The sequence below is a fragment of the Dicentrarchus labrax genome, unplaced genomic scaffold (genome assembly GCF_905237075.1).
Source record: "Dicentrarchus labrax unplaced genomic scaffold, dlabrax2021, whole genome shotgun sequence".
Lineage (NCBI taxonomy): Eukaryota > Metazoa > Chordata > Actinopteri > Moronidae > Dicentrarchus > Dicentrarchus labrax.
This window is the reverse complement of record NW_026136720.1, coordinates 4,186,599-4,197,026: the sequence shown is the minus strand read 5'-3', so window position 1 is coordinate 4,197,026 and position 10,428 is coordinate 4,186,599. Positions and strand designations below refer to the sequence as shown.

General features: G+C 37.7%; 2 protein-coding genes across 2 annotated transcripts; both read right to left on the bottom strand.

Moving 5' to 3' along the window:
• Window positions 1-3,006: 3,006 nt before the first annotated feature.
• On the bottom strand, window positions 3,007-5,028 carry steep1 (STING1 ER exit protein 1). The gene has a single exon (XM_051381080.1). The coding sequence runs from the start codon at window positions 4,869-4,871 to the stop codon at window positions 4,194-4,196; it is 678 nt and encodes a 225-aa protein (XP_051237040.1). The 5' UTR covers window positions 4,872-5,028; the 3' UTR covers window positions 3,007-4,193.
• Window positions 5,029-6,827: 1,799 nt separating this feature from the next.
• Window positions 6,828-7,867, bottom strand: mt2 (metallothionein 2). Its single transcript, XM_051381111.1, has 3 exons — window positions 7,700-7,867; window positions 7,526-7,591; window positions 6,828-7,044 (listed from the first exon to the last, which is right to left on the bottom strand). Exons 1-3 carry the CDS (start codon window positions 7,722-7,724, stop codon window positions 6,953-6,955), a joined length of 183 nt encoding a protein of 60 aa, XP_051237071.1. The 5' UTR covers window positions 7,725-7,867; the 3' UTR covers window positions 6,828-6,952.
• Window positions 7,868-10,428: the final 2,561 nt, after the last annotated feature.

Sequence of the window (10,428 nt, the reverse complement as noted above, 5' to 3'; positions counted from 1 at the left end):
GCACCACTTTAGGTGGCTTAAATATATTTTACATTTATTATAAATTACAGGCTGATATAATATTAGTTCTTTACAGAGTTATATAGTTTTGTATTTTTCAGCAGTTTTTATTTTGTAAATATAAAGTTTACATTAAACATACATTTAATTTTAGTCTAATGTATGTTTAATGTATACTTTATATTTTATCTTCTATTTTATTTTTAATTCTATTCTTAAGGTGAGGGATTTTAATTTGAGTCTAATGTATGTTTAATGTTTAATGTTTGCTTTATATTTTATCTTCTATTTTATTTTTAATTCTATTCTTAAGGTGAGGGATTTTAATTTTAGTTTAATGTATGTTTTGTATTTTGTGTGATGCTTGAATTTCCCTCGGGATAAATGAAGTATCTATCTGATCTAATCTTTTGTTTTCAACTTTCAGTTATTTTCCAGAGTGTTTCAGCTTGTTTCAGTTTATTTTAATTTATTTTTTTGTTTGTTTTAGTTAAGTTTTTATTAGTTTCAGTATTAGTTTTAGGTGTTATTTATTTATTTATTTATTTATAATAAGGGGGGGATTTAATTATAATCAGTGGGGATTTGTCAGTGGAAAGTTTTAAGAAGTTCATAATAGGTATTAAAACACAACACATTGACTCACAGTCTCAATAAACATATGCACAAATGCTTCCTCACGCTTTGTGTGTTGAGAAATTTGATCCTATTAGACTAAAACTGAAGAATTTTGTTGTATATTTTTTATTTAATTTGAGTTAGTTTAGCTTTTTTGTACCCTCCTAAAGTCAGTTTAGGAGTCAGTTTAAGTTTTTTATTTCAGTTAATGATATGACCTTTCAAGGTTGGGATACACATTCACAATGTCTGTTTGCAAGGGAATCTAACATGCATACACATTGTAACTTTGCTGTTAAACCGTTTGCCCTTTAAGTGCTCAGGGCCAGCACGTGAATCAGCAATGCCTCACTCCTTTGTGGTTAACTAAGTCATGTGAAATAACAGCTTTATGGAGTGCACACCAAAGCACCAAACACACTGGGGTCAAGGGAGTTTAGTTCAGTCAAGTTAATAAATGAGTAGACTGACTTTATCTCTGTTGACCACCGGGTGTGTGCTCGCGAACAGTGACAGAAATAAAATGTCAGTTTTTCCTCAGACATGTTTCACAGTCTTGGTGTTTGTCTTGAGGCATTTCTCATGAGAATCATGAGCTGAAATTTGCTCTCAACGCAGCTGAAAAGTAGCCAGAATTAACTTTATAACTGCAAATTATGACGGATCATTTAACATTTACATTCTTTTTTTTTTTTTACATTTCCCACCAATACAAAAGATGCACTGCAGAATTATTTCCTGGGTGTAAACACGTATGTGTATGTAAATAACTATGAATTTATTTATCTTTTCAAAGTAACTGCACACTTTCATTTAAATACATTTTTACAACATACATATATACATTTACTTGATTCCTTAAAATATATCACAATAATGTCTCTTATTTTACCCAATATAGCATAATATATTATAAAACTACATATTTCACTGATTTTTGTTAAATTAAGTGGGGAAAATTATTTTTTAATAGAGATAAGAACAGATATTTTGTCTTTAAAATGTTATCTGCTTTGGGACAAATACATAGAATACTGTACATGTTTCTCTTTGTATAGACTGTTGGTCAGTGGTTCCTTATACCTCTTCAAATTCTCCCAAATGTTTCTCATATTTATGTGTATCTCATCTGAAAAACAAGCAATCTTGCAGGACAAGAAAATCTTATTTAAAATAAAAATGATTGAACTCCCTTAAACATTTTTACTTTAACTTAATATCTCACAATCAACTCTTCCATCAAGGCCAAATGCTAAGACCGTTTGCTCTTTATCAAATACATTTAACTCTCTTTTACACACTAAAGTTTGATTTTCACATCGCTCCTGAAAACAAAAGTCTCTAGATAAGTCTGCTAGGTGTCTTTGCTGAACAACTGTCTGAATTTAAAAAGCACTGACATCCTCTGCTTCTCTGCTTTCGCCCTTGTTGTTGCCTCATAAGAGGAAAAAACCACTGGGTGTAGATTTAATCACAAAGCCCAGATGGCTGCTTCCAGGCTACAGTCTGTTGCCTAGTTAGGACACATCTGGTCCTGTGGAGTAAAAAACTCCCAGAGCTGCTTCATTATATAATACAGTATGTACTGTACAGACATCCTCACATCCATGCTTGCATGAAAGAAAATACAGAGATCTTTAACCTAAAACCTGACTGCATCGCTAATTATTACAGTAAAATTCGGTTTTTGTCCATTATTACGTTTGGTGTTTGAGCCAGCCGTAACAATATGTAAACAATATATAAACAATATATTGACTGTATATTTCTGCTGTATTAAAGGTCCAGTGTGTAACATTGAGGAGTCTCTACTTTCAGAAATGGAATATAATATTCATAAGTACGTTTTCATCACTGTATAATCACCTGAATAAAGAAATCTTTGTGTTTTTGTTCCCTTAGAATGAACGTTTTCTTATCTACAGATGCTGCGGGTCACCTTCAGTGGAGTCCACCACGTTGAACCGCTGTTTTTCTACAGTAGCCCAGAACAGACAAACCAAACACTGGCTGTAGATTGGGCCGTATGTCAAATATACACTGAAGCAGTGTTCAGTTAGTTGTGATCTGCAACTTCACCACTACTTTTAACGTTAGTGTTTCTCTGCAATCTACAGTAAAATTACTGCAGACATTACATTTGGTTGTTGTAAGTTCTGTGAGAAAGGAAAAAGCCGAGCTCTAAATACTTTGAATTTTGTGTCAGCTGTGGCCAAGTTGTGATCCAGTCTACAAAACACATTGTTCTCCTAATTTGTCCTGTATCTGTGTGACCCAAATTAAAAGACCTGATGGAAAAATGTAGGTCAGTTAGACTCTGGCCTACATCTTCTCGATCATCATCACCGTCTGACACAGAAAAACCTCAAACACAAATCATTAGAAATGTTCCAAATAATAAATGATAGAATTTATTGACATTAATGAAAATCTGGATCTATTTCTACACACGTAACATAGATTCATCCGTCTGTAATGACACTAACAATGGTTCTATTCACGTGTCCCAGTAAACCATGAAAGTGTGACAGTGAGCACAGCGTGAACAACACCAGGACCCTGAAACTAAAGCAGCTAAAAGGAATTCATCCAACACTCATTTCATTATTCACACCAGTGCTTTTCCTACAGAAATCCTACAGTGAATAAAAGGTCTACTGTCACCAGATTGTACTGCTGTTTAAAAGGCTGCAACGAAAGTTTATTTTACACTATTGATTAATTACATTAATCGATGAATCGTTTTGTCTTTAACATGTCAGAAACTGTTAAAAATGTTCATCACAGGTTCCCGGGGGGCTACAGGGCGATGTTTTGCAATAATTTATCTTACAAACGGTCCCAAAAATATTCTATTTAGAAACATATAAAACAGAGAAGAGCTGCAGATCTTCACATTTGAGCATGCGGCCAGAGAAAGTGTTGCGATTTTTTCTTGATAAATGACCTAAATGATTAATTATCAGATACAGAAAACCAGCCGTTACCTGTTCCCTCATGGCTGATAGCAATAAGATAACCGACGAATTCACGCTGTTGTACTTTAAAGTTGTTTACCTGTAGTTTAGGCACACCTGAGGGTAAGAGAGAGCTCTAATGTTAACACAACACACACAACTATGATTTAACTATCTGAATAACCTTTAAAAAAGGACCAGTGGGGAGGATTAGATTTAGATTTAGAGGCACTCAAGTTTAGTTTTGTCGACCCACGGCATCTATAAATCAAAACCAGCTCATTCTAACGTAACGAAAACACAATGATTCTTATATTCAGGTGATTAAACACGGATGAAAACATACCTATGAATATTATATTCTACCAATAGATCCTCCTCAATGTTTCACACTGGACCTTTTAATACTTTAAATGAATTCCCCATTATTGACCTCCACAGTGAAGATTACACCAAGAACAAATGCTTTTTTAAAAAAAACCCATTTGGTCTTTTATTTTATTTATTTTGTACAAAATAACATTTTAAACAAAATTAAAAAAAAAGAACCAAGAACACGAGAGATCACCAGTCCTGTACCAGTCCATACACCCTCCTCTTCATCGATCCCCACCTATACTACTTGAACTGATTATCAATCAGGGTGCCCTTCATCTTCGCCTTCTTGGCCTCCAGCTCGGCCAGCTCCTGCAGCCTCCTCTTGCTCATGCCCTTCCTCTCCAGCTGCTTCTCGATCACCTTGGCGTTCTGCGCGTACGAGTCCGCCACCTCCCTGGCCTCGATCTCCTCCTCTTCCTCATCGATGGTGGACACGGTGACGGAGCTGAACTTGCCCATGTCCTTGGTGCGCTTGGTCATCATCACTCGGACCTTCTTGGGCGCCTCCGGCTGCTTCTGGCTGTACACGCTGGTGTTGCCGAAGCCCTGGCCGAACTTCACCACGGCCCCGTCCACGATGAAGGTGGCCGGGTTGTTCTTCTCCTGGTGCTGGTAGAAGAGCAGCAGGCCGCACTTGCCGCACTTCTTGCGGTGCTGCCTCTCGATGCCCTCGGCTCTCTTCAGGTACGCGTTCTCGTCCGCCTCCACGTTGCAGAACTTGTGTGCGTGTTTGGCGGCGTCGATCACCCTGGCTCGGTCCCGGGGCCTCATGGGAAGCTTCTCCAGCTGGCAGTCCAGCACCAGAACCATCTGTCCGCAGAGGCAGTAGTAGACGTGGAGGGGCTTTTCTCCGTCGTCGTACTCCTCCCGGTCTCTGGTGTCCGAGCACACGACGCTTCTGGACACGACCTTCGGCATGTTGACGCTCTTTGAGGTGGAATAATGTCCCTGTTGTCTATCTAACTGCGGTTAAAACGCCATGACGACCAAAGTACCGGTTCAATTTGTTTCTGAACACACAAACAACGCAACGCTTCCGGGGCACGTCGCTGTGTTACTGCCGATCCCTCCGCGTTATTAGTTCCGCAGGAGGCCGAGATTTTCAAAATAAATCCACCTTGTAATGTGACGTCTGTTCTTATGTTTCATTTAGAAACGTTTTATCTTATATGCATGTTATATTTTATGTTTTTTAATATTTTGTTAGCTGTATTTAGACTTGTCTTTATTGATCCCTTTGGGATGACTCACTCAAGGAAATTGAATTTCCAGCAGCTTACAAAAAAAAATACAATATATAAGATAGACAATAAACTCTTAGCTAAATATAGAAAGTAGAGATAAGAATAAAAGTAAAATAAAATAAATGTAGAGAACTGTATAGAGAATATATAGATAAATATATAGGACTGTATATGACAAAATATAAGAAAAAAACAAAAACAAAAACAAAGAACCTATCCTGACAATATCCTGTGATATAACTTCGTATCTATTATCCCTTCTCTAGTCGTCCCCAGTATCCTGATCCTTTGTATAAGCCGTTCCCTCTCTTCTTTATATTTATTACAATTTATTTGTGTTCTACAAATTCTATCGTTTTGTAATGTGAGCACTCTTCTGACCTATTTGTACTAATTATAAAAATAGTTTTGTTTAGACCTGTGTCAGAAAAATATATTCAAATACACTAGGAGAAAGTAACTTTATTTATACCGCATGCAAAAAAAAAAAAAACTGCATGAGATTAGCATAAAGAAAGAATGTCTGCAAAGGAAAAACTTGTGGGTACACATAGAGTCCATTTTCATTTATATATCTCCCCTTCCTGGCATGCCAGCATCAGTCATCAGTCATTTAGTTTCATATGATACCAGTATCTTCACTCTAGCTTTAAACCAGAGCCGAGTGCAGCCTCTGGAAGACAATGCAGAGTGGAAGAGGTGAGGATAACAGGGTGGTACTCGGGGTGGCCAATCAGAAACACCCCTGATCCAGCTAGGACTATATCACAAAATGTGACGTGATCCTGATCCTACAAAGAAATTGGGATGGGAATTTGGTAATCTAATCCTACCCAGAATCCAGATCAAATGTTGCTTGTTTGGTTTATTTTGAAACTCTAAAGTGGAGATTAGTATAAAAAAAAAAAAATCAGGATGGGAAGGTGGATCCAGCATGAATGTAGAGACATGTAGCACACATGGCACATATTTAATCATTGTATTAAGTGTTTGCATATTAAAGTAACACAGATCATGCGCAATTACCCAATAAATTTATATTTTTCCATCTGTGTTAATAAAATGTATTACTTTAAAACCAATGGAGGCCTAAAGACTACAAATCTAAAATTCTGTGATCTGATCTTGTGCTGTCTGGAGCCAGCTTATCAACCGGGACAAGATCAGTGTTATCTGGGACGGCAAAGAACAATTCTAGATGATTAAAGAGATGAGTAAAACATTTACTCCCAACTTGGCAGCGTTTGTATGTTTACTTGTAAAAATCCTTTAAATTAAGTCTTGGAAGGCAAAGTTCATCTACTCATGCCTTTACTTTGACACTCTTGATTTGATCTAGGAGTGTTACCCGAAACTTGGCTGCTCTAACAAAAAGCATTTTATAAATAGGCTAAATGCATTTTAGAAAAAACACAACACAATACTGAAACGATCATGTGTCTTACATGGCTGAACTTGAATTTCCAGGTTAAATAATTTTTATGAAATCAGGACTCGTCACAGGGACTCGAGTTTCAGCTTTAGAGTGACCTTGCTGAGATGACTTTACACTGCATCAGCACACCGGACTCAAACGCCTCAGCTCAGGTTATACTGAGGCATGGCAACTCAAACACAAGACTCACAAATCTGCATTTAAGGATAACGTTTATTTCAACATTGAAGACGAGTACAAAATAAACAGCAAGTAATCATTCAAAGTGGTCCCCACAGGCGCCATCGCAGGGGCAGCAGAGGGCTGATGCTGCACACTCCTCACTGGCAGCAGCTGGTGTCGCACGTCTTCCCTTTGCACACGCAGCCAGAGGCGCACTTAGTGCAGCCGGATGGGCAACAGGGGCAGCAGCCTGCAATAAAGAAACACAGACAGACAGTGGTTAAGGGTGTGTAGCCTAGAAATAAAACAGAGCTGATGCCACTAATTAAATTTCAGGACATTAATAAAACATTTTAAGAGCATCTTTACAGAAAAAAGGTTGGTGAACTTGGTGGGTTGTGTTAGAATTTACACATTGTACGTGGCAGCTAATTAAGCCAATTACAGCCACCTGGGTACCTGCCTACATCTCATGTAACGAGGTTGTTTCAGGACAGAAAGATACCAGAAATAAAGAGCTGAATTTTAAAGAAATTACTGAAGAAAGACATTTAAAAAGGGGGATATAAAATTATATATTTAGTGGATTGGGGGAAAAAAAAAAAAAAAGTGCGTTTACCCTGCTATTTTATTTCAAGATGGCTGCTGTGAAGATGTCTACAGCCTGACTGGGTTCAGATTAAAACAGTTACTCTCTACAGATCAGTGTAAAAGGATGTTATTTGACTTACTCTTCTTGCAGGTGGTGCAGGAGCAGTTTGTGCAAGTGCAGGATCCTCCGCAGTTGCAGGTTCCACCTTGAAAACAAAAAAACAAACTCAGGTAGATCAGTTTCACATCAGCAGCTCATAAAAAGACAGATAAATAGAAAACATTAAGAGCAGACACAACCAGAGAACACTTACTCTTCGAGCAGTCGCAAGGGTCCATGGCTTCTGTTCAGGTGATGTCTTCAGGCTCTCAGTGTGGAAGCTGTCTTCAGGCTCAGAAGAGTCAGTGTTATGGTCTGTCAGGGAATGGAGCAGCTCTTTTATAGCCACCAGGGAACAACAGGACCGGGTGCAAAGAATGCGCCTGTCACGCTTGCACGCAGGCGCAGCAGACGATCACAAAGGAGTCTGTGCACACGACATGAGCTGAAACACAGAGATTCCCAGGCTGGGAAATTACGTAAGACCCACGCACCCCCCCCATTTGTACCCCCCCTTCCCTGGAGACGCTGCACCCCCGGAATAATTAACGTGTTTACACGGAGAACAACATTAGTGTGTGTGTGTGGCATGTAGAGAGAAACACGTGTTCAGGAAAGTTCACCTGTTTAATTCCCAGGTGTATCCGGACACTGAACGCCACCTGTTTGCCTTCTTTAGATCATTTCATTCCCTTCCTTTCAGTGGGTCATATGGGAGGTTTATTGATCCGTTTTAATGTGGAAATCCGTGAGCACAAATGGTGGTGTGCACAAAATCAATAAGTCACGCGCTCGCGGTGTGCGCACGGGCACGAAATGAGTGTGAAAGAGCGCGTGGTAAAAGATGCGTTCACGGGTACGACTTCCGACGTTTGTGAGCCCCTGGGAATAAAGTTATATTATTATCTAAAGTAATGTAATAAGGAGAAATCACTGGGGTCAAAAACAAACCACATAATGTATAGATTGTTTATGTTTATTTATATTCTGTGTTTATTGTTTTGCACCAATTTACTGAGGCAATAAACCTGGTTCTGATAATAATCTGGTAAATTCTAATTCTAGGCCGTTTTGTTTTCCTTTTGGATTAAGATAGAGTACCTGTACAGTTGCTAATGTAGGCTGTGTATTAGTGCAGCAAGATATTATACGTTTATATGAACCTTAAATTGTTTCATCGGTGTGTGAATGGGTGAATGTGGCAGGTAGACCAGAAAAGATGCTCTATTCATATTATATTAACCAGTTTATGATCCTTTATTGATCCCCTGTGGCATACATTCAGTGTAAAAAAGAGAATAAAGAATAATAAAATAAAGATATAATAGAGAATATAAAACTATAATGAAAATATATGCAGTATGCAATAAAGAAATATGGTGTGCAAAACATATTTAAACAGTATAACTAACTATACATGTGCAGGTATTACAATAAAGTATTTCCAAATCTGATATATAGATATAAGAGCAGTCCATTTACCATATTTATACACTGCACATATTTAAAACCATTCATTTTGTGCTTTTTTTTAAACTAGTATAACAACCCAAATACTGAATGACATACTCATTTTATTCTGAAGGCTTGTTGTATTTCAGAAACCTTGCTTCAAAATAGAAATATATTAAAATATAAAGTATATATATCCTAATATTAAAAGGTTTTTAAATCAACCACGTGTCCTGTAAGTGGATTTACAGTTACACTGACCTAACTCTGAGGTTTTTTATTAATTTATGTCGATAACAGAAATGTCAGTGTCATGGTGAGGTTATCAAAATAAACAGTTATTTCCCCATCGCATGTAAACTGTGGCTGGGCCGTGCTTCCAGCTCTGTGCACACGGTTCAAACACACTTTTGTCTGCGGTGCTTTGTGCACCCGGAGTTCGTGAGCAAACCAAAGCAAACAGCCCATTGTAGTGTGCTGCCTTCAGGGACCGGGGTGCTGTGGGAGATATCTAACTCACGAGTCGAGTGCTTGGGACAACTCCCCCCTCGCCCAGAGATTGCACAAAATGATAGTTTGTTTAAACCCATCGAGGATTTATTAGTATGTATGATGGTTTTATAATTTCATGATGAAACCTGGTAGATTTCCACTGTTTACATTCCCTGCCCGCGGAGGTAGGAGGTTGTGGTGGGAGCCTGAAGGCAACATTGTCCCCTTGTGTTTTTTTTGCGCTCGCCACTGTCCGGCTGTGCTTTTCCACTGAAGTACCAGTGCAAAACAGTTGTGAGTTGAGTCATTAAAGGGTGTAACTAATGAAAGCTGTCGGGAAATCACTAAAGAGACTTTAACTTGAGAAATAGGAACTACAATACCAATGAAGAATGATAAAATAACATCCCACACGTTGTCTGTGTCTTATTTTGTAGGTCTAATGTGAGACAAATTCTCCATGAGATGACCAGTGTTATAGTAATAACATTACAGTAATAATATGACATTCTAACTAGTAGGTTAGTAGTATAACTAATTCATAATAAACAATCCAAACACATCCTTGGATTCATTTTTGGAATCATGGAGGAACCTTGCTTGGAAATAATTTGTAGAATTGATTTTGAGATGTTACTGATCACTTTTAAAGCTGGTCTGGGTCTGGTTTACAGAGTCAGTGACTTCTTTATCACTTCTTAAAACCCATTTTTGTAGATTGGCCTTCATGTGATGTCTTTTTTTAACTTTATTCTATCTATTTTATTTCATTTTCATGGTATTTTTATGGTTTATGGTTTCCTTGTTATTGTATTTTGGTAGTATTCTTATATTTAATTACATTTTTGTGTATCACAATCATTTAGTTTTGTCTGTAAAAGGTGCAATATGAATAAAGTCACTATTGTTATATTCACATTACTTTGAGTTAACAAACAAAACTGGATTTTAATCATTGGGAGTCTGAATTTTGGGGAGAAAAGACACCATTTTGTGGGG

Coding starts and splice junctions, on each gene's coding strand:
- steep1 (XM_051381080.1), bottom strand. CDS start 4,871: ATGCCGAAGGTCGTGTCCAGAAGCGTCGTGTGCTCGGACACCAGAGAC.
- mt2 (XM_051381111.1), bottom strand. CDS start 7,724: ATGGACCCTTGCGACTGCTCGAAGA. Junction 7,592..7,699: donor CCCTTGCGACTGCTCGAAGA/GTAAGTGTTCTC, acceptor TTTGTTTTCAAG/GTGGAACCTGCAACTGCGGA. Junction 7,045..7,525: donor CTGCACCACCTGCAAGAAGA/GTAAGTCAAATA, acceptor TCTTTATTGCAG/GCTGCTGCCCCTGTTGCCCA.